The 25,784-nt window shown below is 51.7% G+C and overlaps 14 protein-coding genes across 16 annotated transcripts; 7 read left to right on the top strand and 7 right to left on the bottom strand.

Moving 5' to 3' along the window:
• Window positions 1-142: 142 nt before the first annotated feature.
• Window positions 143-2,371, top strand: SMT3 (the record flags this gene model as incomplete). 2 transcript variants are annotated; one of them, XM_046085345.1, is made up of 3 exons in its annotated part: window positions 143-1,345; window positions 1,496-1,755; window positions 1,844-2,371. In XM_046085345.1, the coding sequence occupies 3 exons, from the start codon at window positions 1,066-1,068 to the stop codon at window positions 1,898-1,900; spliced, it is 597 nt and encodes a 198-aa protein (XP_045941307.1). In that variant the 3' UTR covers window positions 1,901-2,371. The 2 variants fall into 2 exon arrangements, with proteins under 2 accessions (XP_045941307.1, XP_045941308.1); XM_046085344.1 differs by having other exon boundaries at window positions 1,210-1,345; window positions 1,496-2,371.
• Window positions 2,372-2,646: 275 nt separating this feature from the next.
• On the bottom strand, window positions 2,647-3,264 carry LDX57_003686 (uncharacterized protein; the record flags this gene model as incomplete). Its single annotated transcript, XM_046085343.1, has 1 exon — window positions 2,647-3,264. The coding sequence occupies one exon, from the start codon at window positions 3,262-3,264 to the stop codon at window positions 2,647-2,649; it is 618 nt and encodes a 205-aa protein (XP_045941306.1).
• A 1,775-nt stretch (window positions 3,265-5,039) lies between these two features.
• LDX57_003685 lies at window positions 5,040-7,018 on the top strand. 2 transcript variants are annotated; one of them, XM_046085341.1, is made up of 6 exons: window positions 5,040-5,436; window positions 5,486-5,696; window positions 5,746-6,362; window positions 6,428-6,459; window positions 6,518-6,810; window positions 6,872-7,018. In XM_046085341.1, exons 1-6 carry the CDS (start codon window positions 5,063-5,065, stop codon window positions 6,968-6,970), a joined length of 1,626 nt encoding a protein of 541 aa, XP_045941304.1. In that variant the 5' UTR covers window positions 5,040-5,062; the 3' UTR covers window positions 6,971-7,018. The 2 variants fall into 2 exon arrangements, with proteins under 2 accessions (XP_045941304.1, XP_045941305.1); XM_046085342.1 differs by having other exon boundaries at window positions 5,746-6,459.
• Window positions 7,019-8,491: 1,473 nt separating this feature from the next.
• On the top strand, window positions 8,492-8,789 carry LDX57_003684 (uncharacterized protein; the record flags this gene model as incomplete). Its single annotated transcript, XM_046085340.1, has 2 exons — window positions 8,492-8,686; window positions 8,742-8,789. 2 exons carry the CDS (start codon window positions 8,492-8,494, stop codon window positions 8,787-8,789), a joined length of 243 nt encoding a protein of 80 aa, XP_045941303.1.
• Window positions 8,790-10,036: 1,247 nt separating this feature from the next.
• Window positions 10,037-10,315, bottom strand: LDX57_003683 (uncharacterized protein; the record flags this gene model as incomplete). Its single annotated transcript, XM_046085339.1, has 1 exon — window positions 10,037-10,315. One exon carries the CDS (start codon window positions 10,313-10,315, stop codon window positions 10,037-10,039), a length of 279 nt encoding a protein of 92 aa, XP_045941302.1.
• A 1,302-nt stretch (window positions 10,316-11,617) lies between these two features.
• MET14 (adenylyl-sulfate kinase) lies at window positions 11,618-12,383 on the top strand (the record flags this gene model as incomplete). Its single annotated transcript, XM_046085338.1, has 2 exons — window positions 11,618-11,628; window positions 11,756-12,383. 2 exons carry the CDS (start codon window positions 11,618-11,620, stop codon window positions 12,381-12,383), a joined length of 639 nt encoding a protein of 212 aa, XP_045941301.1.
• Window positions 12,384-12,763: 380 nt separating this feature from the next.
• Window positions 12,764-14,185, bottom strand: VMA5 (H(+)-transporting V1 sector ATPase subunit C; the record flags this gene model as incomplete). Its single annotated transcript, XM_046085337.1, has 5 exons — window positions 12,764-12,949; window positions 13,002-13,494; window positions 13,558-13,649; window positions 13,715-13,809; window positions 13,885-14,185. 5 exons carry the CDS (start codon window positions 14,183-14,185, stop codon window positions 12,764-12,766), a joined length of 1,167 nt encoding a protein of 388 aa, XP_045941300.1.
• A 443-nt stretch (window positions 14,186-14,628) lies between these two features.
• On the bottom strand, window positions 14,629-15,676 carry LDX57_003680 (PaaI family thioesterase; the record flags this gene model as incomplete). Its single annotated transcript, XM_046085336.1, has 3 exons — window positions 14,629-14,661; window positions 14,722-15,452; window positions 15,538-15,676. 3 exons carry the CDS (start codon window positions 15,674-15,676, stop codon window positions 14,629-14,631), a joined length of 903 nt encoding a protein of 300 aa, XP_045941299.1.
• Window positions 15,677-15,858: 182 nt separating this feature from the next.
• Window positions 15,859-16,161, bottom strand: LDX57_003679 (uncharacterized protein; the record flags this gene model as incomplete). Its single annotated transcript, XM_046085335.1, has 1 exon — window positions 15,859-16,161. One exon carries the CDS (start codon window positions 16,159-16,161, stop codon window positions 15,859-15,861), a length of 303 nt encoding a protein of 100 aa, XP_045941298.1.
• A 716-nt stretch (window positions 16,162-16,877) lies between these two features.
• Window positions 16,878-17,051, top strand: LDX57_003678 (uncharacterized protein; the record flags this gene model as incomplete). The annotated part of the gene is made up of 1 exon (XM_046085334.1): window positions 16,878-17,051. One exon carries the CDS (start codon window positions 16,878-16,880, stop codon window positions 17,049-17,051), a length of 174 nt encoding a protein of 57 aa, XP_045941297.1.
• A 78-nt stretch (window positions 17,052-17,129) lies between these two features.
• On the top strand, window positions 17,130-18,332 carry LDX57_003677 (uncharacterized protein; the record flags this gene model as incomplete). The annotated part of the gene is made up of 3 exons (XM_046085333.1): window positions 17,130-17,738; window positions 17,785-18,107; window positions 18,155-18,332. 3 exons carry the CDS (start codon window positions 17,130-17,132, stop codon window positions 18,330-18,332), a joined length of 1,110 nt encoding a protein of 369 aa, XP_045941296.1.
• Window positions 18,333-18,563: 231 nt separating this feature from the next.
• Window positions 18,564-19,588, top strand: LDX57_003676 (uncharacterized protein; the record flags this gene model as incomplete). The annotated part of the gene is made up of 3 exons (XM_046085332.1): window positions 18,564-18,791; window positions 18,843-18,943; window positions 18,997-19,588. The coding sequence occupies 3 exons, from the start codon at window positions 18,564-18,566 to the stop codon at window positions 19,586-19,588; spliced, it is 921 nt and encodes a 306-aa protein (XP_045941295.1).
• A 754-nt stretch (window positions 19,589-20,342) lies between these two features.
• On the bottom strand, window positions 20,343-21,850 carry GCV1 (glycine decarboxylase subunit T; the record flags this gene model as incomplete). The annotated part of the gene is made up of 2 exons (XM_046085331.1): window positions 20,343-21,396; window positions 21,465-21,850. The coding sequence occupies 2 exons, from the start codon at window positions 21,848-21,850 to the stop codon at window positions 20,343-20,345; spliced, it is 1,440 nt and encodes a 479-aa protein (XP_045941294.1).
• A 30-nt stretch (window positions 21,851-21,880) lies between these two features.
• Window positions 21,881-24,950, bottom strand: LDX57_003674 (putative neutral amino acid permease). The gene is made up of 5 exons (XM_046085330.1): window positions 24,783-24,950; window positions 24,263-24,586; window positions 24,041-24,183; window positions 23,861-23,987; window positions 21,881-23,811 (listed from the first exon to the last, which is right to left on the bottom strand). Exons 2-5 carry the CDS (start codon window positions 24,470-24,472, stop codon window positions 22,750-22,752), a joined length of 1,542 nt encoding a protein of 513 aa, XP_045941293.1. The 5' UTR covers window positions 24,473-24,586; window positions 24,783-24,950; the 3' UTR covers window positions 21,881-22,749.
• Between the last annotated feature and the right edge of the window lie 834 nt (window positions 24,951-25,784).

Genomic DNA, 25,784 nt, shown 5'->3' with positions numbered 1-25,784 from the left:
CCTCGTTCCGCGTGTTTTGGCGCCAGCGGGCCACTAGCGCCTAAAGGGGTTTAGCTCCGTCCAGCGCACGCATAGAAAAACCTCGGATTTTCCCGTCGCTTTTTCTCTTCTTTTTTCTTTCTTTTCTTTCTCTAATGTCATTTAGGCAGTCATTAGAGTCTCGAGACGAGCAGCTTCAATCTTCGTCTAGGTCAAACGGCCTCTCTGCGTGCTCACGATTGTCTTAGAGAAATTCTGGCAATTACTCAACTAGCCTAGCTCTTGATTCCTCACATGAGGGCTGAGACTGCAAAGGAATTGTCACATCCCGATTTTTCGATTTGGATTTACTTGATGCTGTGAAATCTTCGCCGAATCGCTTTGAGTCTATTCTCTACGCTGTATACCCCAATGCCACAGTGCTATGTACAAAGTCGTCGATGGTCTTGAATGAAACACCAAGGGACAAGGAAAATTTTTGTAGGTCGTTAGGACTGCTGCGCCCGTTGCTTCATCTTCAGCCTCAGCAGATCGGGTTTAGGACAGCTGGGAGTCTTCGCTCCCTCGCCTCGATCCTGGTAGAACGCATTGCAGCATTCGTACAAGGCATTGATTTGTGTCTGGCACTTTGCCTCCTGGTAAGAATTTTTTGTCAGGCAGGCTGAGTCAGGTTAGCATGTCGTAGAGGACTGATCCATAACCAAATATATACCTTGGATAGCACACTACTCGACCGGTCAATATTACATTTGGTTTCTACCGAATGAGTATCTAGTCAAGACTTACTGCTCGTGGATGACAGGGGGGATCGTAGGACAAATCTTCTTTCATATTTCCCTGAATATACTAGTCATTCACCGTTCGATTTACCGTTACCCAGGGTGCTTTGAGTGCCGAGAGAGCTCCTACCATGATGTAATGTTGACCAGCAAAAATGAGTGGTAGGTGAAGAAGACCTCAATTATTCACTTGACTCCTGCGTTTGTTTCACTGCAAGCTGCAGGTTCTTTGTTCTTGCTAGCTTCAAACGACCAATTATTCCACGGAAGTCGGGGCGAAGGGAAAAGGTGTGAAGTGATTGAATGCATGCAGAGTGACGCTGCACCCAACCGGCATCTCAGTTCCCCAGCCAACCTCTTCCCTCTCACCGCCTTCGCTGTTCGACCTGCACCGCAAAAACAAATTATCCGAAGTCTCTCCGCTGGTGGGGTTTCCAGTTACTTCTCAGCCATGAGATTCACACCTCCGACCTTTCGCTCTCCTTCGCCCTCTCCTCAGTCATCTCTCCCTCCCGTCTCCCATATCTGCTCCAAAAGTCGCTCCGGCTCTGACCCCTCGCCACCTCCGACCCTCCCAGCTCATCTAGGTAAGTAGTCATCTCAGCCCATCTCTCGCCTCGCCTTGCCTCACTCGTTCCCCTCTTCTACCTCTTCGCGACTTGCGACAGTGAGGGGCGAATCCTCTCTCTACGAACCCAAGACTAACGGCACCTCTTTTTTTTTTGCCACTCCAACAGCCAGCCCACCCGTTTCGCAGAATCCTCCATCTCTTGATATCGCAATGTCCGACTCTGTACCTCCCGCCGGTGAGGCTCCCGTGGAGCACTTGAACATCAAGGTCACGGACAACAACAACGAAGTCTTCTTCAAGATCAAGCGCTCCACCCAGCTGAAGAAACTCATGGATGCCTTCTGCGACCGTCAAGGCAAGCAGCTGTCTACCGTCCGCTTCCTATTCGACGGTACCCGCGTGCGCCCCGAAGACACCCCGGACACTGTATGTTATATCGCTTGTCGCATTTCTCTCCCTCCATCTTTTTCCCCAACCGGAAAACCCCCCCGCTAACTTGTCAAACCTCTTCTAGTTGGAGATGGCCGACGGCGACACTCTCGAAGTCCACCAGGAGCAGATCGGAGGCTAGATCTAAAACGCGAAAGACATTCTGTCCATTTGTTCTTAGTCTTTTTTTCTTCTTTTCTCCTGCCGAAATGTTTCTTTTATCTAGGATCGTCGCGTCTTAAGCTTCCGCATCCTCATCCAATACTCTACGTCTCGTCATGTGAACATGTTCGATATCCTCATCTACGTTTCTCCCTATTTCCCCCGAATGTTGTTATTTTTTCGTCTTTGTTTTACCTCGCATACGAGACGGGCGCTGTGGTGTTTGCATTGGAACCTTTCAAGTTTTGACATGACTTGATTGGTATGGACGGATGATGTCTTGTCTTTTCTTCACAAATGACTACCTATCTGCCCTTACCTTTCCTGATCTGCCTTTTTTCTAGACCGAAAAGAAGAGTGAAACCAAGGGATCCTACTTCTATCTATAAAAACTTCTAAAAAAAACTTGCATCCGACTGAAAAAGGCATGCCTTTTTCTACTTAAAAAACTTTTCTAGTTCATTGTAGACTAATGATAGACCCTTGCATACACCCGGAAAATCAGACCAGCCACCATCCGTCCAATAACCCCTCAAAATTGTACGATTACATCCAAACCCCAGACGAAAGAACCGTCATCAAACAGCCCCGAACTAAATGTATATAAACAGACAGACAGACAACGAAAGGTCAAACAAATAAATATAAAACAAGAGAAACCACCCAAAGAGGGAGTACGATAAGTAAAAAGCTAGCTGCTAGCTGCCATGACCTCGGCAAGCAAGCTCACTCATCCCAAACAGCCGCCTTGGCCCGATCCTCATCCTCCTTCGCCTTGGCGGCCTCCTCGCGTTCACGGTTCCTTCGTCGAATCTCCTGTTCCTTGACAGAGCGGTCATACGCGCGCTGTTCCTCCGTTCTCTTCGGCGCTCGGATGCCTAACGCTCCCGCGATCATCCGCCCCGCGACAGCGGTCTGCTTCTCGGGCCTCCTGTTTGGTGATCGGGTGCCCGACGACGCAGACGACGACGGTCCCGTGCTTGCGTACGCCGGGGCCGTGACCCATGGCTGCGAGGTCTGCGGAGAGATAGGGGTGGGTGGGGGATCTAGCGGGCCCTCGGCTGTGACGGAGGGGGAGAGTAGGGTTGAATCTGCACCTTGATCTGGGGAAGCGAGGTCCGGAGACGAGGTAACAGACGAATCGTCGGCTTCGTCTTCCCAAGAGTCCGCGACGGGGGCAGCTTTCTTCTTCTTGGATGCAGCAGTATTACTGCCCAGACGGTTGGCCGACATGCTTGTCGTTTGCACGGTGGGGCGGGGTATGTCCTTTACGGGGCTTTGAGCGATGGAAAGACTGCGTAGAGATGATTGGAGCTCGGAGGTTGCTGCTGCAGAGGCTGACATTTGGTCGAGGGGTGGGAGAGGACGTTAGTTGAATGACTGATTGATTGGATTGGGATGGATGGGATTGAAATGTGGGATGTGAATTGATGGAGGACTTTAGAGGCAATTGGACTAGCTGAGCGAGGAGGATAGGTAGGTAATTGGGTAGATGAATAGTAGATACAGAGAAAGGAAGTGCTTGATGGAAGGAAACAAGAAACGAAGATAGAAGGAAAGATCACAGAGGAAGTAGTCTGGAGGAAGGAGCTTCTGGACAAGAGAGGCAAATACGGGGGAGGGAAAACACACACACAGCGATTCCACCGATCTGCCAGAAGGGCCACAGTGGACCGGAGAGATGGAACGGTGAGTACTACTCCGTAAGTTCTCCGTAACCAAGAGGAAGATCAGACGGAGTCGGTAGCCGGTCGAGAACAATAGCCACGGGGAGGGAGATATTAATAGCGAGCAAAAGTTACGGAATGCATGGCGTCAGGCGTGGAGAAGACAGACCCCGCCTTCGCTCGGTCGCTGCGGGTCATTGGCTCAACTGACTCTGCTGTGCTGGACTGGCGGTTGATCGCGTTTCATCGTCGTGTCGGTGGCTGCTGCTGATCGGTGCAGGCCTTGCAGGGAGCTGGACATGTTTCTGCGTTCTGCTTTCTGGGTTGGGGAGACTGCTCCAGGGATTTCTTGGTGGTGAGTATATCCGTAGATTTAGTAGATTCAGATGGAATGACGTGCAGATGATAGGGTTGTCAATTGCCCTACATTTTGGGGTTAAATCCGTTCCAGAAATAAATAAAATCATAGTGAGAATTCCAATAGTCCACTGTAACTGTATAAGATTCCCTCATCGTCTGAGCAACTTCCTGAAAAAGGAGGAGCCCATCTCTGCCTGGTTGCCTGACTGCCTGACTGCCTGGAGAACTACACGTGATTGATATCTGCCAAGAGAGTACAGTTCCGAGAAACCCTCTCGTAAACCCCGGCACCTCGGAAACCACCGGCAATGCAAGTCCGAGACCGGCGGAGTGACCGTCTAAAAGGCGGCGGATCTCCCGAGACCTTCCTCACCTCCTCTACCTCCTCTCCACTTATCCAGTGTTGAGACAGACCCTCCCGTCGCAATTGCACCATGACTGGCTTATACTCTCTTCCCGCGCGGGCGCGGAGAACGTCGATTGTCCAAATGCCCGTGAAGAGATTGAATCGCTTCTCTACCTTAGGACCGAGGTATAGCTATGCGGACACGCTGCCGAATTTGAAGATTGGCGCGCATACTAGGGTTTTGTTTCAAGGGTTTACGGGTGAGAGAGCATGTTCAGATAGCATTTGATAGATGGTTTTTCAAGCTAATAATCGATCCAGGCAAACAAGTACATACTTGGACCACCCTCATGACATAATTGATGGCATCGGGTGCTAACGGGTCCAGGCCACTGCGAATGTGAAAGAGTCTCTAGCTTGGGGAACCAAGATTGTCGGAGGCGTCAAACCAGGTGTAGAGGGCGAACACCTGGGGCTCCCTGTTTTCCCCTCCGTTCGGGCTGTACTTTTTGCTGGTCCTTGTTCTCAAATCCACATACACCCTACTTATATAGACGCAGGCCCAAGAAAAAGCGAAACCCGACGCGTCCGCCATCTACGTGCCAGGGAACGCCACAGCCAAGGCAGTGGAAGAAGCGATTGAGGCGGAGATTCCCCTCGTTGTAGCCGTCGCCGAACATGTTCCCATCCATGACATTTTAAGGGTACCTTGATTGTCCCCGGTTTTATAGGATGCACGAGGTACTGACCACCTGTGCAGATCCACTCCATGCTCCAAACCCAGTCGAAGACAAGACTAGTTGGCGCAAACTGTCCCGGAATCATTTCGGCGATTGGAAAATGCCGCATTGGCTTCCAGCCCCTGCCCTGCTTCGCGCCCGGTAATGTCGGCATCGTGGCGAAGTCGGGTACTCTGAGTTATGAGACTGTTGCATCGACCACGCGGGCAGGCCTGGGCCAGAGTCTTTGCATCAGCATGGGAGGTGATGTCCTCGCTGGGACGAACTTCGTTGATGCGTTGAAGATATTCGAGAATGATCCCGACACCGAGGGAATCATTCTTGTTGGCGAGATTGGTGGAACGGCGGAGATTGATGCGGCGGAATGGATTAAGGATTATCGACGGAGGAGTTCGAATCCTAAGTATGTCTAATTTATTGAGTCTCAGATAGTGTTGCTGACGTCTCGATAGACCCATCATGGCTCTTGTCGGTGGTCGATACGCACCTCCAGGCCGTATCATGGGCCATGCAGGCGCATGGACGGCCCCTGGAGAGCCGGATGCAAGCGCCAAATACAAGGCTCTGGAGAACGCTGGAGCGGTCATGGTCAACCACCCCGAGGACTTTGGGGAGGGAATGAAGACTCTATTCAGTAACCGGGGGCGTGTCCAAGGATCAACGGTACGTTTCAACCAAAACAAAAGTGAGCCATAGGGCTGACAAGATAAAGTCCGCCAATCCGGCCAACCAGAAACGAGGTCTCCATACAATGAGACGCGTGGCCCTTAGAAACACCAGACCGCAGTTCCTACCACAGTCACAGACTCGCTCCCTTTACATCAAACAATTCCAAGCCCTCGACATGCTGAAACAGAAATCCGTCCCCGTTATCGACGCGCCACCTTCGGACTCGGATATCTTCCTGTCCTTGACCGTCGATAGAACAGCACTAACACCCTGCGTTGTAGCCTCAACCAAGGCAGATTTCGACCGCTCACACACAGCCCGTTTCCCATTCCCCTACAAAACCCCAGACTTCAATACCTCAAACCCTCTGATTGGAAATATTGCATCTCAATTACAACTCCCGGAAACTGCACATGGAGGGCTAGCGAACTTAGTCCAAGCCTTGTGGCAGATCTTCAAGGAAAAAGAAGCGTATCTGCTCGAAGTCCGAGCTAACCCTTCCACGCAAGGGACCTTGGAAGTACGAGGCGCGCGCTTCGGATTTGACGATGCTGCGTTCAGAAGCTCAGGGCGTCAAGCCGAGGTTCATCAATTGAGAAACACCGCCCAGGAAGTCCCTGAGGAAGTCGAGGCAGAGAAAGATGGCATCGTCTATGTCAAGTACGTTATACCTTCCGATACAAAGCACCTTGATCCTGACATTATACTCACAAGACTCAAAACAGACTCGACGGCGAAGGCAGTATCGGCACCTTAGGTAACCCAACCTTCCTCCCATAGCATGAAGATTAACGGAACTGACAAGAAATCCACAGTAAACGGCGCCGGCCTGGCAATGAATACAGTCGACGCACTAACCCTCCACGGCGGCCACTGCGCCAACTTCCTCGACACCGGCGGAAAAGCCACATCGGAGACCGTCAAGTCATCTTTCCGGATCATCGTCTCGGATGCGCGCGTGAAGGCCATTTTCGTCAACATCTTCGGCGGCTTAACGCGGTGTGACATGATCGCTGAAGGGATCATCATGGCATTCCGGGACTTGGACATGAGCGTACCTGTTGTGGTGAGATTGAGGGGGACGAATGAGGAGGAGGGGCAGAAGATGGTAAGATTAATTCTCTTCGATGATATGTTGTGATGGATGACTGATATTTTCGATCGTGTAGATTGCCGAGAGTGGCCTTCCTCTCCACGCCTTTGATAAATTTGAAGATGCGGCAAAGAAGGTGATCGGTCTTGCTGGAGGGAAGCCCTCTAGTGCATGATATAGAGTGTTTCGTTACTAGGTGGAATAGATAGCGGTAGATGCCAAGATATAGGTATACATTCAATATAGATCTTTTAGATGAAATTCTAAGTCGACATCATGCTTGTTTCTTGTCGTTAGTCGCCCAGGGGGTCTTTGTCCGAGTCAACATCGCTTCCAACCTGGTCGCCAATACCCGGAGAGTCCACGGGTTTGGGTTCCGAAGGGATTGCAAGCGGGACTGTGGTGAAGCAGGGGCAGTCCAAAAATAAACCTCGAAGCTCCGGGATAGAAATTTTTTTGTTGGGATTCAGTTCAAAGATGCGGTTCAAGATGGCCATAGCATCGTCGGTCAGAGGTAGGACTGAATCCAAGAAGCTTGGTACTTCAAGTAGGCCCTATACGAAGAATTCTCTAGGGAAGCCAAATTCCATGGATTGCGGCCACAAATCAGATTGATACGGATAACCCCAAGACTCCAGACATCATGGGGCACCGAAGCGTATTCTTCTGAACTTGGATCCGACGTTAAAGATTCTTTCCACCGAGATCAGATTGTCAGTGGATCTATACCTCGCAGCATGGAAGGACAAGCATGAGCTTACCTGGAGACGCGTAGACATTCCGCTTATCCGTTTGTTTTGCAAACAACACTAAAAAGCAGACACTAAAGGAGGTTAGAAACCTCCAATTTGATATCGACTATAGTCTAATAGATAAGAAACAGATAGCTGGGTTACAATTGGTTCCTTCGGCTGCAAAGCATCCCGAGATACCACATTCCCGTTAGCATAGTAAGCTGACAATGGCCTCCAGCTGTGCAGGGGATTGCCGAAGGGACAGCTAAACGGCCATTTGTATCAAGACGTGCGCTCATTGAAACGTTAGATCAGGACCATGCCATGTTCTCATCAGAGTCACAGCGAGCGCTTACATGCAGCCACTGGAACAGTCCCAAGTGGATCTGATTCGCAAGATCCGGCGGTTGGGCCTCGGGCGATCATTGTTTGACTTAGGTAATCCCGCTATCATTAGTTAACCAAGACCTGTCTACTTTTGTCCTTTGTTCTCTGACCTCCTTGATAAAGATGTGACTTCCCACAGGACAATAAGGCACCCCAGAGGCGCTCTCTTGAAGAACATAGACCCCTCCAATATCAAGATTATCAGACAAATTACGTGCTCTGATTCGTCCGCAATATTCGAGGTAGATCTGGATGGACAAAAGTATACATTGAAGCTTTTCCACGACAACGGCGACCATGGATATACCGAAAAAGGTCGTGATTTGAACAGATTTCGCTGCGAGTTAAATGCTTACAAGAAGCTCCTCACTTCTGGTGTCTGTGCACGCGGTTTCGTGCCAAACTTTTACGGCTACATCGATCGACTGGATCCCGCAGTATTCCATCCTGCTTTACAATCTTTCGCCCAAGATAAGCTAAGGCCGAGAGCAATATTGCTAGAATATTTCCCAAATGCAGAGAGTTTAAACTGCGTGAATTACTCGGACGCGCTCTATCCCCAGGCAGTTGAGGGCATGCATGAGATACACAGGGCGGGTGTTCACCATCGAGACATCTACCCCAAAAATCTTCTTCTTGTCCGTGGAAATCCCGATAAGCTGGTCTGGATTGACTTTGATGTTGCAACGACCTTCACCGACTTTGGACCTGAACAGCTGGCCCGCTGTGACCACGAAATTGCGCTTGTGAAGGGATTTGCGGAAGCTCTAGTATGGGTTCTGTTGCTGTCTATATTGGGATTATTTAGCGTGCTAACGAATACAGAGAGATGACCAGGCTGAGGGACTCCCACCGAATACAAAATTCTACTAAGGGTTCCATAGAATCTACATCTGGAAGAGCCGCTCTCAAAGCCAATTGGATCCTGCCTTAGCTACATCGTTTGCGCTGCAATCCTCGTCTAAATTGATCTTTCGCCAAAATGCCGGGTATATCTCCGAAGCAGGTAGATTTACCACAAGAAAAACCGGTATATAGTAATACATAAGGGTAAACGGTATTGCCAATATCATTCCAAGGGAAACATGATGATTTCTCTCGTACGCTCGTGACCATAGAGGCAGTGAAGGCGGTTGTTGAATTGCAGCATGGCGATTGCGGGGCTTCGTGTACGCCAAGACTAGGATATTGATTCTGAGGGCTGAGATACTTATCTATTTTCAGGAGCCAATTGAGGTTTGTATGAAAAACATGAGAGGAGTGTTCAGGAATGGTCAATAAAGAGTCGGCAGCTGATCATTACCAGAACAGTTCTGCCGAAACGGGTGAGCAACTTTCGGACTTATGGCAAGAGTGTGGAGGTATATATGATTTCGAATACTACTGTAATCATTTGAGACACTTCTCGAATAATCATTTCAGTTTTTCCTGTATTCTCCTTTTTAGATTCCTTCGGCAATTTGGAATCGTATAACAAAAAGAGAGAAAGAAATCGAAACATGGAGATCTACAGGTTTATAAATATTTAAAAGATTTAGCAAATCCGAAATAGATATTCAAATAAAGTTAAACCCAAAGGCCAGTTTCAGTACTCAGATGATCATCTAAGATCATATCATATTCTAATAATGAATAATTGTGCCTTATCTGAGTAGTTTATCTGTAGCCTATAATTCTCTAGTGTATAACCAAGCCTTGTGATTCTTTAGAGGTTAGTTATCGATTATTATCTAAGAAGCTAATACACAACTAACCAATCTACAAGGCCAGCAAGCTAGCGGTTACAAGCAGAGTTTACCACTCGAATTAATCAAAGATTCGCCCTCCTACTTGCCACCTCCCGGTTTTCCTCCCATTTCTTCCTGATATGAGTGGATTCCTCCGCACGTCTTACCAACGCCGCATGTAAATCAGCATAGACTCCCCCCTCTCGCGGCAAATTAACCTTCTTCCCGGTCCGGTGGTTGAAGAATACCGTCCACCCCTCTGACTCAGCCACAGCGACTCTCTGCTTCGTTGACCAAACAGAGAAACGCCAGTGGAATCGATCAGGACGGACCTCTAAGATGCGAGCTCCAGTGATAAGCTAACGATCAAGTCAGAACGTCATATACCCTTGGTTATCTGTTCTGCAACCAACTTACTAAATCCGGATACTTGACAACCCTCCTCACAGTTATCGTGATCCTCCGACTCATGGCACTGATCCCCTTGGCGGTCATGAATTCCGGAAACTTGTCTCCAAGATGCTCCTGGAAGGATTCGATGACACGATTGCCGCACTGAGCGGAGATATGACCATAGGTTTGGAACATGACATGGCCGAAGGGGTCTTGGTCTTCGGCCCAGGCAACGCTATGTTGAGTGAGAGTGGAGTACTCGTTTCCCTGCTCGAGCATGTTTTGAGTTATCTCTTGGACTTGTCGGCGCGAAGCGTCGTCTTTATTGGGATGAAAGTATGAGGATGCCTCTAGGGCACTATTGGGTTGAGGCATGGTAAGCCGATTTCTTTTAACGAACAGAACAAAACCAAACGATACGCAATCCAAATGACTTAGCGGGCTCGGGGCAGGTATGAGAAATAAGAACTCTCTGGGTTAAATGGTGAATCTCCGCGTTGACTCTACAGGCTACGTTACCAGATATTTATACCCATGAATGGAACCTAAAACGCAACAAGGGCGCGACATTAGCGGTCCGATTGAGGTACCAATTGCACTCTGATGTCACAAATGTCTGCCATTTGTTAGTACTTCGCGAACTTCAAGTGGCTGTCCTCAGCTATCGCCTGATGCAAGCTTCCTCCAACGGTTCGAGGACGGGATTCGACAAGGTTTCAATGACAAATGCCGACCTTGTCTCCTTGCTTCACGGATCACCAGTCATATTCATGCAAGTATGCGAAGAACATGAATTGAGAACCACGATACTTGATTTTCTCCGTCAAGTGGGTCAAGGCCAGCATTCTTTGTGGCTGAACAGTCGATATTATGACACAAGAGGATGGCATGCTACGCACGTCCCTGTGAAAGGCTATACATGCCATCATCTCTGGAAGCTAGATTGAACCTTCCATTGGCTGGGATATATATCCACGAGACGACGCGCTTATGACTTGAGCGGTAAGATATGGAGAATTAGTGTGGAGTGGATAGACTGGATTGCATCTCTCCGTTCTCGCCATACACTACTCCTCCATGTTTAACCTGTCAAAGAAATGGAATGGTTTCCGCTCTGCTAGAGATTCTAGGGACCTTACGATATTGGTCTGAAGTATAGTTACAGTCTACAGCATCACCATGCGGTGATACAATCGACTCCAACTCTCCGCTCCGATCATCGGCGCCGGACGCAAAGCCCCTCATTCCGCAAATCACGCAAGAACTGCCAATGCAGAGAAATCTCTTGGACGGTCAGACATAAAGGTTCGCAAAGAGACCTCTACAATCATTTCCATATAGATCGAAACAAAATCAATATAAATCCCGACAGGATCCTCTCATCCTGAGACCTAGCGCCGCCCAACTACTGTAGAGAACACGCAGTGCGCACGCAATCCCGCGATCAGCGCCCCGCTCTGTGACAGGACCGCCACGTACCTTCTTCATCCTTTCTTTTCCTCCCTTCTTCTTTTCTTATTTCTTCTACACTTCTGTCAATTCTCTTCCAGTTCAATTATTTTTCTATATACTAGAGTCCTCATGATGGCCACGTACGTTCTATTTAATTTCCTATTTGCTCTTCAATGTTGCTTCCCTGAAAATTCCACCTATCCATTACCCCTCCATGCCCATGCCCACCATCCCACCATCCCAATAACCCAAACTAACCCAACCCAGAAACATCACCTTCCACGCCAGCGCCCTCACGCGCGCCGAGCGCAGCAACCTCCGCAACCAACGCGGCCTCACAATCTGGCTAACCGGGCTCTCCGCCTCCGGCAAATCCACCCTCGCCGTGGAACTCGAGCACCAGCTGCTCCAAGACCGCGGCGTGCACGCCTACCGGCTGGACGGCGACAACGTGCGCTTCGGCCTGAACAAAGACCTCGGCTTCAGCGAGAAGGACCGCAACGAGAACATCCGCCGGATCGCCGAGGTCGCGAAGCTGTTCGCCGACAGCGCCTCCATCGCCATCACCTCGTTCATCTCGCCGTACCGGGCGGATCGCGACACGGCGCGCGCGCTGCACGAGGTGCCGACCCCCGGCGAGGACACGGGGTTGCCCTTCGTGGAGGTGTATGTGGATGTCCCCGTGGAGGTGGCCGAGCAGAGGGATCCGAAGGGGTTGTATAAGAAGGCGAGGGAGGGGGTGATTAAGGATTTCACGGGCGTGAGTGCGCCGTATGAGGAGCCGTTGAAGCCGGAGGTGCATATTAAGAATGTCGATTTGCCGGTCAAGGATGCTGTGGCGCAGATTATCAAGTACCTGGATGAGCAGGGGTATTTGCCTGCTAAGAAGGAGTAAATTTTGTCTGAGTTGTGTTTGATGTTGCTTGCGGGTTGCGAAAGGGTATAGATAGATTTGACTGTTATGATTGATTCCTGTTGTTGATATCCTTGTGTTCCTTCTTGTACGTGTACATAGATGGACGGTGGTTTTTGTTGCTTGATCGGTTGATTGATTCAATCATCATTAGAACTCTGGGAGATTCGTTGCAAATGACTCTGTCTATATGTAGAGGTGATGGCCTACGATTCTGTTCGGTCAGAGTATGTAACTTCATGGTATGATAGATCAAACTGCATAACAAATGTATGTACGGTACGCTACCAAAAAGCAAGGTATCAAGTATACCAGCCAAATTGCAGAACGAAAATATGTCACAGAGATAATCTCCCCTCGGCTTAGTTGAATTCAAAATCATAGTACACATATGCCGTGTACTCGCCACCTCCCTCGCCGTGCATCTCGCCCGGGTCGTCTCGCTTGACCCGGCCCTTCTTGTCGCGGCCGAAGGCGTTGCCGGCCAGATACGAGTATTTCTCGTCCAGGTTATACTTGGCCTTGTCGGCCTGTTTCGAACTGGGAGTCTAACGTACTCGTTAGTCTAGCTCTTCTTGAGTTGCGAAGGATTAAGCATACCCGGATAATGGTGCAGACAAAGTCAAGAGGCAGACCGTATCGCAGGACGGTCTCGACGAACACCCGCAGGACCAACACATGCATCCAGACCATGACGGCCTCGCTCCACGCCGTGCGGCCCAGTCGCAGCGTCTCACCCCAGAGCTTGCGCTCGTCGCCGCCCACGCGCTCGAACTCCTTGCGCTCCTCCTCCTTGCCGCCTTCGACGTACTTGAAGTCGCGGGGAATCCACTTGTTTTCACGGGCCTTGTGCACAAACTCGACGCTGTGTTTCCGGAACGTGGTGACGGCGTACAACGTGAACTCGTCGTCCGACGCGACTAGCGTCGCCGACCGCGGAACTACCATCGGCGACACAGTCTCGTACGTCTTCAGGAACTCCTTGATCTGCTGGGATGGCACGGCGACGAGATGAGTCTCGATGTATTCGGAATCTTGAACGATGGCGCGAGGATCGACGACGGAGGCGAGCGACTTGGTCGATAGGTTGCCTCTGTATACGTGTTAGAATCGAAATCTGAATGTAGAAACCCGCGGGATTGTCCAGATAACGCACGTCTGCTTCCGCTGAAGAGTCGCCAGGTTACCCTTCACCTGGTTGTATTGGGAGTATTTCGTCCGGATGTCGTTATCAATGCTAGCGGCCTCCTATGCGCGAGTTAACCCAACCCCAGTAGCCTAGACCTGGCTCACGAGCCCATGCCGAAACATACCTTCTGAAGAAGGTCGATCAATTCACCCAGCGACTTATCCGCCCGATACTTGACCTTGTTCCACGAGAACGTCCGCAGATACTGGTCCACCGGCTCTACATCACGTTAACCGACCGTCGCTCACGGACCACGAGTCATCTGGAAACCAGACAGACAGGTAGGCAACATACTGTCATTCACGGTCTTCATCTTCTCGATCTGCGCTTCGTCGCCGTCCAGGATGTTCTTCAACGCATCTCCGACCTTCACCACCACGGCCTGACAGGCGGACTCGAGCTTGGCCAGCTCGTCGGCCTGCTGCACGAGGGCGTCTAACGTGCCGATCTTGAACTCCGGGATGGAGAAGGGGGCGACCGATCCGTTTTCCGGGGCGACGGTGGCGGAGACGGCGTCGAGGGCATCGTCGCGATGGTGGGAGGGAGTGATGGAGGTGGGGAGGGAGACGAGGAGGTACTTGGCTGTCTTGGACATGATGGGAAGGGGGTTGGGTAGAAGTTTGGGGAGAAATGGACTGAGTAACTAGTAGAGAGGAAAGTCCGTTGCCGCGCTCGAGGAAGCGGGCATGGAGGTAAGACGCAGAAGTTGGAGGGAAAGTCGGGGATCGAGGGAGGTGGAAGCAGGTGAGTCCGTCATGCTGGGAATCTCGCCGGAGCTGCAGCTGGCCGGAGGCGGTCAATCCGATTATCTCCCGCGGGAGAGAGGCTACGTAAGAGATAACCCGCCTGTCCATCAATCAAGTCTGTCTATTAAGGATACTCTTACACATTCTAGTTAAAGACGGACAATGTGCCTCGTCCGAGAGAAGAGAATAATATATACAGTAATAAATACAAGCCCATCTATACGCCGGCCCTACCCGAACCCTGGATATAGACACCCCCCAGATAGCCCATAGCCCCCATTTAGTCTAATTTCTAGTTGGTGACTTTGTAGAGACTCGACATAGCCTGTGGACAATGTTGTCAGCATACTTTCTCATTTAGTCTCAATCCAGTCAGTGAACCTACCGCAGCCTGCTTGGGCTCGACAAACAGCGCCTTCGCTTCCACCAGGACAACCGGCTCCTTGCCCTCCTCAGGCAGAGTCTCGATGCGTCCCTCCACCCACGCCTTCCGACCATCGACCTTCACGGTCTCGGCCCGCAGCACGACGTAGGCCTCGGCCATGGCGGGCCGACGATAGTCGATGCTCAGGTTGGCCGTCACACCCACCCCGTTCGGCAGAGCAGGGAAGCAGCACCGTCCCATGGCTTCGTCCAGCAGAGTAGCCAACAGACCACCGTGCACAATGCCCGGGTGACCGCAGATATTCGAGCCCAGGTAGAACAGGGAGATCAGGCTCTTGCCACCCTCCTCGCAGAAGATATACGGAGGGACCACAATCTTTTCAGGACCCGCGAGCGTACCGGCCGTCAGATTGCGGGTGCGCATTTGCTCCGGGATCTTCAGGTGAGGGCGCGATTCGGTGAACGCCGGGTTCTCCCGCAGCGACACGGCGAGCGGATGGTCGCGGATGAAGTCTTCCACTTCCTGGGAAATCGCATCGGGAGGGATGAACGAAGTGAGGGTTTCCTCGTCGGTGGGCATTGTAAGCGTCATCATGCGCGACACAGTTTTCTGAGTCTGGTAGGCTAACCCGGCGGAGAATGCAAGGACTGCGATGGAAGTGAATCCCACGAAGCGACGAAAGCGGGACCGAGGCTTAGGGAGCTCCGGTGAAACGGGAGAGGAGGCAGCTTCTGCAGTGGGGGATTCAGGGGATCAGTAAGTCTTCGGACGGCCGGGGGCACGGAGGATCAATCAGGGAAATAGACGGCAGCCTACCAGCAGAGTACAATCGAAGACGATTCTGACGGGTCAGACGCACGAACCACGAGGCATTATTTGTAGGATTCAAGCTGAGACCGAGCCTGGTCGTAGTGGGGACCGCCCGAAAGAATCTCGACACTGGGACTCGCGGCATGACGAAGAGTCTGGACTTGGCGGAGGAATGGATCCCAGAGGCAGGCTTCCGAGGCTCTTTTGCTTTCTAGTGTCTGGAGGAAACGCGATGCGACTGAAAAATGGGGAATCCGGTCAGCGTAAGTGACTGGTGAGCCTCCGGAAGTTCATCGCCAACGGTCTTTCATGCAGCCCCGAAGATCATCAGGGCACCAGTCTCCTCTGATTGGTCAAGGGCGAGGCGGACAAAGACCGAAAGAACCTCGGCTGTTGCGAGGATGAGTAATCCCCGACATGGAGAAGAGAATAGAATGAAGAGAAGAAGAAAGACATCGTCACGGATGATGCCGGAATTCCAGCCAAATCCTCGAGTGATGCCTCTTGGACAAGTCGTGGTTTGCCCTGTTTGTTGTCTTTGCGCGGTATGGCTGCCCCTGGCACGTGACAGTCGCCCTCTCCGTCGGCCAAGTGGATCTTCTTCTTCCTTTTTCCTTCTTCATCCTCCATCAACGGTCCGGGATCCACCTTCAACGGCCGGCGGAGAACTTTCGAAATGATGTCGTCTCATCGTGATCCAGCCTTTAATGGTAAAGAACAGACGGTCTTGATCGAACTATGGGACCCAGCGATCTTATAAGTTCTCTCCGGGTGGAATGATGTCCGGCCGCATCATCGTCCGGACTGCATGTCGGCCCGAGTCCCAAAAAGGGAAGGAAAACATTCGAGTCCGTCGACTTTCTCCGTCTTCCGTCGTGTTCGGCGGTCTTTCTATGAAGTCTGTACAACATGGACGGGTTGATTCCGTAGCTCCATCCTACTTCTATGGGCTAATTGGCACCATCCCTGTCAGGGCATCGCGCTGAATCCTCCGGACTTGATCGATCCTCCGCATTTCTGGACCCTAGCGTGAACTACTCATTTCCCATAGCCCTATTCGATAATCATTCTCCTACTGTTGGCGAGACATGCGTCGATCTTCAGGGGCACGTTGCATTTTTACCTGCAGCATGCCTGCAGTTATATTAGCTTTAGCTATCGAAGACTCCCAATGTCCATGAATGGCCCATTCCCAGAGTCCGGCGCCCCTTGCTGGGTTGCATTGCCCGACAGCATGCCGGGAAGGAACCCTCTGGCCAGCGTAAAGCAATTCTTGTCACCGACTCGCCATTCTTAGATACTCCTGTCACTCTTTTATCTACCAACTGTAATTATCTTCAGTGATCATGGCCCTTTATCGCGCTTTCGCGCTTCTGGCCGCAACTCCATTCGTTCTGGGCTCGTCCGACGACCCCCTTCCTCCGGTGCCTGACAACCACGATGTCCTACAATACGTCGATCCACTCATTGGAAGTGCAAATGGAGGTATCTGCTGCTCTGCGAATTGCCTCGGTGCTTAGCCTTGCTCTTCCAATGCTAACGAGGATGATTGTTCGCGTCCAGGAAATGTCTTCGCGGGCGCCTCCTTGCCTTACGGCATGGCCAAAGCCGTGGCCGATACCGACTCCCAGAGCAACCAGGGAGGTTTCGCGTACGACGGCAGCCGCATCACCGGATTCTCCAGTCTGCATGATTCGGGAACCGGTGGTCAACCCTCTCTCGGAAACTATCCTCTGTTCCCCTACGTAAAATGTCGCGACGACGATGTCAATGGCTGCGTGTACCCCAAGAAACAGCGAAAGACGACTTACGCTTCCGATTCGGTCAAAGCAAGCCCGGGTTACTTCGGACTTACGATGGAGTCGGGTATCCATGTAGACATGACGGTGGCTCACCACACGTCCCTCGTTCGGTTCCAGTTCCCTACGGATGATAAATCGAGTCCATTGATCCTTCTGGACCTCACCGATCTATCAGACACACGTCAGGACAATGGGACTGTCTCCGTCGACCCCATGACAGGGCGCATGACTGGACATGCTCGCTTTCAACCGAGCTTTGGTAGCGGCACATACGTTCCCTATTTTTGCGTCGACTTTGACAGTGCGGCGAAGGTGCGCGACCACGGTATTTTCATCAATTCGCGGGCAAGCACCGATGTGAATCACCTCGACATCTCGCGAAGCATTAACGGGTACCCACTTCCGGTTCGTGTCACTCCATGTTTCCCATGCTTGGAGCTGACATTTATAGGGCGGTGCATTTGTTCGTTTTGAATCAGCCCCGAACATCACGGTGCAGGCGCGAACCGGTCTCAGTTTCATCAGCAGCGATCAGGCATGTCGAAGCGCCGAAGCCGAAATCCCCAACTTTGACTTTGAGGCTACTCATTCTGCGGCAGTCGAGCTGTGGACGGAGAAGATGGCCCCAATCCGCGTGTCAAAAGAGGGCGTTAACTCGTCGGTCTTGACCAATTTCTACAGTGGTATTTATCGTACTATGATCAATCCGCAGGATTATACCGGGGAAAACCCTCTGTGGAAGAGCACGGAGCCGTACTTTGATTCATTCTACTGGTATGCATGCCTATCCTTTGTAGATCCTCTTTCTGATAGCCAACCAGCCTCTGGGATTCTTTCCGGTCCCAATTGCCTTTTTTGACTATCTTTGATCCGGCGTCTTTGGCCCGAATGATCCGCTCGTTGATCGATACTCAACAGAACTTGGGATGGCTTCCTGATTGCCGCATGTCTCTCTGCAAGGGTTTGTGTCCAATCCAACTTCGGTATGGCAGTGACTAACCCAAGTTAGGGTACACCCAAGGCGGCTCCAACGCGGATGTCATTCTTGCGGACGCATACCTTAAGGGCATTACGGAAGACATTGATTGGCAGGCAGGATATGCAGCGGTGAAAAAGGATGCCGAAGAAGAGCCCTATGACTGGGCCAATGAGGGTCGAGGGGGGCTAGTCAGCTGGAAATCGCTGAATTACATCCCGGTTGAGGATTTCGACTATCTCGGGTTTGGACCCATGACGCGAAGTATCTCTCGTACGCTGGAATACTGCTACGACGATTTCACTATTGCGCAGATGGCACGCGGCCTGGGAAAGACTGGTGATGTAGAGAAATTCGAAACGAGCTCTCGCTACTGGGAGAATCTGTTTCGAGAGGATCAAACCTCGTTCCTCAATGGGACGGATACGGGATTTAGAGGCTTCTTCCAGCCGAAGTATCTGAACGGGACGTGGGGATACCAGGTATGCTCTCTCGTGCTTTAGCATGATAGCACTAACCACTGACGACTCCAGGATCCCATCACCTGCTCCAACATCGACACAAGCGGACGAGCATGCTCGCTGCAGAACAACGCTGCAGAAACCTTCGAATCCAGCATCTGGGAATACCAATTGTACATTTCATCCTACTCCCCACCTCTACACAGCTACTAACATACAATTCCAGCTTCGTCCCCCACGACATGGCCTCCCTGATCACTCACCTCGGCGGCCCTTCCCAATTTGTCCGCCGCCTCGACTACCTCCACGACAGCGGCATCACCTACATCGGCAACGAGCCCTCCTTCCTCACCGTCTTCCAATACCACTACGCCGCTCGCCCCGCCAAATCCACCGCCCGCGCCCACTTCTACATCCCCAAATACTTCAACCCGGCCCCCGCCGGCCTCCCAGGCAACGACGACTCCGGCGCCATGGGCTCCTTCGTCGCCATGACCATGATGGGCCTCTTCCCCAACCCCGGCCAGAACGTCTACCTCATCACGACCCCATTCTTCGAGTCCGTGTCCATCACCTCCCCGCTTACCGGGAACGTGGCCACCCTGCGCACCGTCAACTTCGACCCCAGCTACCAGAACGTGTATATTCAGTCTGCGACGCTGGATGGGAAGCCGTATACGAAGAGCTGGGTTGGTCATGATTTCTTCACGGAGGGGAGGGAGCTGGTGTTGGTTCTGGGTCGGAATGAGAGTTCCTGGGGTACGGGGGAGGATGATTTGCCGCCTTCATTGTCAACTTCGTTTTCTTCCTTGGGATAGAGGAAGTAGAGTAGGTGAGGTATGTTTGCTTGACTACTTACTATTAATTCTTAGGCGGTAGTGTTAGCAGTATCAAGACCACGTGGAGTTAAATATCTTATGTGCCTGTGTAGTGAAGGACTGTAACGATTTAAAACACTGATAGCTAAGGTACCACCTAGATACATTTATACCATCTTTCAAGTCGTGATGACCCATCCATCTATGCTGAAACCGTATATTGCAACCGCTCCACTACTTCTCAACTAATACTACCCAAACTAGCTGCTTAGCCATCCTGGTTGGAAGCTTGAAGGGGAAGTGGCGGGGGGAGGGAGATGTTGAAACATGTAGGTAAGATGTCCATCCATAACACACAGACATGACGGGCGTTTGAATAGGGGGATGAAACTGTAGTGAGCATGAGAGAGAAAAAGTCGGAATTGGAACGAAACGAAACAATGAGATAAAGGCAGAAAAAAAAAAAAAAGGAAGCGAGAGAAACAGGGAAATAAGGATATCGTAATATCTATGTACATATTTGAAAGCGCTCGTCATTGTCGAAATCATACACCTTGGCGTCGAGTTGAGCAACGCCGTTTCCCCCAGGTCTACTACCTCTCATCATCAGTCCCATTTCTAGGTCAGGGTTGACGAACTCAGGGAGCAGTAAAAGAGAAGAGAACCTAAGTCAGGGCAAGCAAGACAGGCTGGGTAGGGTTTGATTCATAATGTTATTTATACTTATTTTTTTTTTCTTTTCTTTTTCTCTTTTCTAACCGCGGTAGAACTTGCTCTCAACCCAAGGCATACCGACAACGCTCGCCTTGCGAAGTCGACTCCGCACGAGAATACCCACCTCGGTGCCCTTCTTATGCATACCCTGCTTGATATACCCCATAGCGATGTTCGTGCCGTCCAGCGACGGACTGGGCAGACCGGACGTGACGACTCCAATCTGGGTACGGGATTCATCGTTCAGATCGACGATGACGGCGCCCTCGCGGGCAGGCGAGCCCTTCTCGACGGTGAACCCGACGCGGCGCTGCGAGAGGGTCTTGGCCGGGGAGGCGATCTGGGGGAGGATGGCGGAGGAGCCGTTGAAGTTGGACAAGGGGGAGGTAGAGTCGCGACGGTCCTTGCCGACGACCCAGCCGAGGGAGGCCGCGGGGGGTGTCTGTGCCGTGGAGATGTCGTTGCCGTATAGGCACATGCCGGCCTCGAGGCGGAGGGAGTCTCGCGCGGCGAGACCCGCGAGACGGACTTGGTCGGGGTTGGAGAGGAGGAGCTCGGTCACTTGCGTGGGGAGCTCTGGGTGGCCGGCGGAGGGGATGGAGATCTCGAAGCCGTCTTCGCCGGTGTAGCCAGTGCGGGAGATCAGGAGGGGGTGGGCGGTCGGGGAGCCGTTGGGGAGGGTGAGGTGGAGAGAGCGGCAGTTGCCGAAGTAGAGGGTGCTGAGATCGGTTTCGGGGCCGGAGCCGTGGATGTGCGATTGCAGGACCTGCGCGGCGAGAGGGCCCTGGAGAGCCACGAGGGCGCGGTCGCTGAGGATCTCCCACTTCAGGCTGTCGGCGCCGTGGGTGTTCTTGTAGCTGTCGATCTCGGCTTCGAGGAATGCCAGGTCCTCGTCGCGGCGGCCGGCGTTGGTGACGAAGTAGAAGGTGTCTGCGGACCGGCGGGTGATGACGGTGTCGTCGATGATACCGCCGGTGGCTTCTTCTAGCAGACAGGAGAGCGTGGACTGGTTGTCCTTGAGCTTGTCCAGGGAGGACGGGGTGACCTTCATCAGGAGCTCCTGGGCACCGGGGCCGCTAAGCTGGTGTTGCACCCTGGAGGGATTGTGTTAGAATCGCTGAATTCAGACCAACAGTTGCCATTGGGGAAGCTGGATACGCACATGTGGCTCACATCGAACAAGCTTGCCTTCTCCCGGGTCCATTTGTGGCTCTCCACATGGCTCAGATCGGAGTATTGTAGGGGCATGGAGTACCCCGCAAAGGGCACCATCTTCGCACCGCGGGCGACATGGAGGTCGTAGAGCTGTGTCTGCTTGACGGGGCCCGAGGAGCTGGACGAGGCATAACGAGCACCGCCGTTGGCAGCTAGAGAGGCTGTACGGGGAGAAGGGCGGGCAGCAGCAGCGAGCGGGGAGCGGAGACCGCGCGGAGAAGCGAACTGCCGCGGGACGAGAGAAGAGCCATTGGCAACGGCAGGGGCGGTTTGGGCGAGCGATCTCGATCCCAGGAGGTGAAGGCCTCTTCGCAAGGGCCGTACGGCAGACATGATGCAGTTCTGAAGAGTGTAGAGGATGATTTACAGAAACAAAACCGGAGGAGCAACGCGAGGGTTGAAGAGCGGACGGTCATGCGGAGATAGCGGGAAAGTCACATGGCGATAGGGCAGTCTTCCCGCGGACAACGTCGGGCAACTCCATCTACGATAGACTGTGGACTGTGGACACGATGATATCACGGATTCTCAGTTGATGCCAATTTGTCTGAGTATCTGAATCATCTCTAAGAATCGAATAACAGGGACATCGTTTGATTTAGCTTCAAGCATCCGCTCCGACTATAATCCAATTCTTCAGAGTTGAACTCCAGGATCTTCTATATACACAAGTGGTTTTATCAGCTAGTCTAATCATATCAATGCAGAATCCTATCTAATTTTCGCGCCTGGTCCTCCAGTTCTATTCTATCATCATGCTACCCCAGACGTGGCGGTGCCCGCACCAGGCGGTGATCCGGCCCATACATTACCACAGCGTGAGTAGAGCGAGTGATCTACGACGACATATATATAAATGCCCCAGGATCTGCTGCGAGCAAGGGACAGAAGCAGCACTGCATCATCCATAATCCCACCCTGGGTCTGGGGTGGTCTCCAAGCCCTTTTTCTTTCAGCAGACCAGCTTCCGGCTGATCTACAGGGCTTTCTTGCTCGCGAGCAGTAGGTTATTTTGTATTGACCCATGACAATAAAGGTTGGGCAGTTGAAAAACGACAAGATCCCTGCGTAGAAACGGAAGATCTGCCCGCATCAAATGAATCCGGCCTTCCAGGTCCTTCGACATTAGCACCGCCCTTCTCTCGAGGTGTATTCGACATCACAACACAAATCCCAGCTATTTTCTGGAAACAGTACAGCAAACAAAACCAAACATGTCATGGAAACTATCATTAGAGTCCGTTATTGGCGCAGGAAAAGGGGCTTCCGACGGTTCCAGCCCGATAGTTTAAGATTACACTCTCGATAGAAGCCTGGTATCTCGTTAGTAAGCCTGCGCTCTGACAGATAACAGGATGAGAAAAACTTACGTAGGTACCTGGTCCCAGGAAAAAGAGCCCCACGCCAATCAGGCCGACGTTCAGTATGGCTCCGGCCCAGCCTCGAATGCCTCGGTTCTTATAGAACCCCGGCCCGTAGTCCTCCCGCCTCATCCGGAGGTACGCGACGCCCCAGAAAATGAAGCCGAAGAAGGAGTCGAAGAGCGAACTCATGATGGAGAGCAAGTCGGAAAAGAATGGAATGACCTGGGAGATGATAAAGGCCAAGACCCACAGGACAACCAGAATACCGGTCCATGCGGCCCAGCCGACCACAGTATGATTGCCCTTGTGACGAGTTCCGTCGAACAGGCGGAAGAAGACGAAGCGCGCAGACACCGAGGCATACAGCACTCCGAGGAAGATCAAGGTCGGGACCATGAAGGAGAAAGACACCTTCTTGTAGACCTCATTTCCCAGCGAACCAAATGCCGGCGCAGTCATGTACTGATTACCGGTGTAGACATACACAATAGATCCCGCCAAGCTGAATACGATGATTTCTGCGATCGTGACCGCAGTTACCGACTTCCAGAAATCCCTGGGTTCCTTCATTTCGGCGATGAAACTTGGCAGGGTGATCTGACCAATGAAGGTATAGCTGATGTTCAAGAAAGCGCTGACGCCGGAGACGAAGGTTGTCCCCTTCACAGGGATGGCCGTTATAATGGGCTCGCCCAATTTAGCGCTGTAGCCCGCGGGATGATCCTCAATTCCGGCAAAGATCATGGCCAGCAGAACCGAGATGAAGGTAGTCAGAGCCGAGAAGGTTGCCACTTTCGACAGCGTGCTAAATGTGCGCGGGAGCGAGAAGATAAGGGACACAATAGCCGTCACCAGGGCAAACACGATTGAGCAGGTGGGATGGCCGGTGACCGTGTTTAAGTACTCGGCGCCGACCAGACAGTGCAAGCCCTAACTAGACATTAGATCTGTCCAATAACATAAACCCGGAAGAACCAACCTGAATGAAAGTGTTGTTCAGCAAGAACATTATGGCGGTCAGATACCAGACAATTTTCGAATCCCAGAAGAGGAGCTGCCCAATGTCACACACGTCGCGGACATTCGGATGACGCAAACAAAATCTCCTAGGCCACTCATCAGTATGCGCGCTCCCGAACCGACAGCCTGACACACGTACCAGATAATCAGCGATGTATAGAGTACAACCGCCGCGATAAATACGGTTAGGATCAACCCCGGAACGAGACCCAGGACGGAGTAGGACCAGGGAAACGACATGATCGCAAGACAGATATACTCGGAGAAAAGCAGCGCCGCGGTCTACAACAGAGTATCCGGGTTAGCTATGGTTCAATGAATGGGCTTTGAGATTGGGAGTTTGAATGCGCTTGCGACGTACCTTTTGCCAACTGCAAGTGCGATACTTGATCGAGTTCCCGGCCTCCAGTTCGATTTGTCTTCCGACATCGCCTCCCTCGGATCCAGAGTCCATTCCGATGGGCTGTTGAGTCTCGGGATCCAGTTTCACCTTGTCATTGGCCGGATCGAGCTGGTCGGAGGTGAAGGAGGGCCTACGGCCCGCGGCCTGGGTTGTGTTGTACTCCGCCATTTGATGGAGCGGACGAACCGCAGGTGGAAGGAGTCGATGGAATGGGAAAAGGAAATCACGTTCAGGAGTCGCAGATGCATGTACTGCTCCAGGAAGTACTAGGCGGGGATGAATCTAGAGGTATTGGGTTAATCACGGATCGGAAATGACAATGGGATTCCCCCGGCTGTGAATGACGAGCAATGGGTTGAGATGACTGGGCAGGCGAGGGCAGAGAGATTTATAAAATCGAGCCGAACGAGGCGAGTGAAGAAATAATCAAGCGAGTTGTTCGCTAGAGGGGTGGAAGTGGGAAGTGCAATGGACCTACCGGAAAGACGATGGGCGGCGTACCAAGAGTCCAAGACACCGGACGAGGGGCGAAAAGTCTTGGGAGGAAATCAAGAAAAGGCGAAGCAAAGCCAAGGGACGAAAGTAAAGGCTTAAGAGGAGGACTTGGATGGGAATCCTGGTCTTTTTTTTTTTTTTTCTTTTCTTTTCTCTACCTGCTTATCTGGTTGTCACGTTGGCTGAGATTAACTTTCTAGTAACGAGGATTTAAATTAATTCCGTCCATTCGGTGAAGATCGACCGATAAGAGCGGCAGGAAGTGAAATAGAAATAAAATTGAATATTCAATAATATGATAATAAAATAAAATAAATCTAAGCTCCGAGTCCCAACGCAATCAATGCGGCCATCCAGACCATGACGTGCTCGGCGTGGGGCGCTGGACGCTGACGGCTCTTAACTTTGAATCCCTGACCTTCCACGGACCTGGTTCTCCCCTGAACAAATGAGGAAATTCCCACAGCCATGTCTGTCCTACACCGAGCGATTGGAATTGAAATTTTCTCACCTCTTTTTTTTGTTTCTTTTTTCTTTTTTCTTTTCTCAATTCTCTTCTTGCTCGCAGGCTTACCCGAAGCGAACTAGTCCGAGAGCATTCCACGATATACAGCGGGTCTGGGGACAGTCTCCACCTCCATATCGGCTTCCCGCCAATCATGGCATCTCCGGAGCGGCCAGGCGGAGTCATCCGAGTTTTCTCAGGCCCCGCAAGCGTCTTTCTTTTCCGGTTAGAACTGACTTGCCTCTTTCGGGCTTTCTTGGGTGTCGGCTGCGTGCGACCTGCAAAGTCAAACATGGTCGATGAGTCATCCACTCAATTTTTTATAAGGGACAGTTGGATTCATAAGTTAGTTCATAATTAGGTAACCAGCCAAGTCTTTCTTGGCAGGACTGCAGGATGCACCGATAGTCTGACTGCCTGCAGGGATCGAAAGAAGACAAAGAAAAAGGAAAGAACTGCCTCTGGTTGGTTTTAACCTCG

Source organism: Aspergillus melleus (genome assembly GCF_016097325.1).
Source record: "Aspergillus melleus strain CBS 546.65 chromosome Unknown contig2, whole genome shotgun sequence".
Classification (NCBI taxonomy): Eukaryota; Fungi; Ascomycota; class Eurotiomycetes; order Eurotiales; family Aspergillaceae; genus Aspergillus; species Aspergillus melleus.
The sequence above is the reverse complement of the archived record's forward strand: the minus strand, read 5'-3'. Positions and strand labels throughout refer to the sequence as shown.

Bases quoted from the DNA above. Each gene is read 5' to 3' on its own strand.
- LDX57_003674 (XM_046085330.1), bottom strand. From the start codon at position 24,472: ATGGCGGAGTACAACACAACCCAGGCCGCGGGCCGTAGGCCCTCCTTC. The intron at 23,988-24,040 runs GTACGTGTGTCA...TGAGTGGCCTAG, and splicing joins TATACATCGCTGATTATCTG to GAGATTTTGTTTGCGTCATC. The intron at 23,812-23,860 runs GTTGGTTCTTCC...ATGTCTAGTTAG, and splicing joins TGAACAACACTTTCATTCAG to GGCTTGCACTGTCTGGTCGG.
- LDX57_003685 (XM_046085341.1), top strand. From the start codon at position 5,063: ATGCTCCAAACCCAGTCGAAGACAAGACTAGTTGGCGCAAACTGTCCC. The intron at 5,697-5,745 runs GTACGTTTCAAC...GACAAGATAAAG, and splicing joins GGCGTGTCCAAGGATCAACG to TCCGCCAATCCGGCCAACCA. The intron at 6,363-6,427 runs GTACGTTATACC...GACTCAAAACAG, and splicing joins GATGGCATCGTCTATGTCAA to ACTCGACGGCGAAGGCAGTA.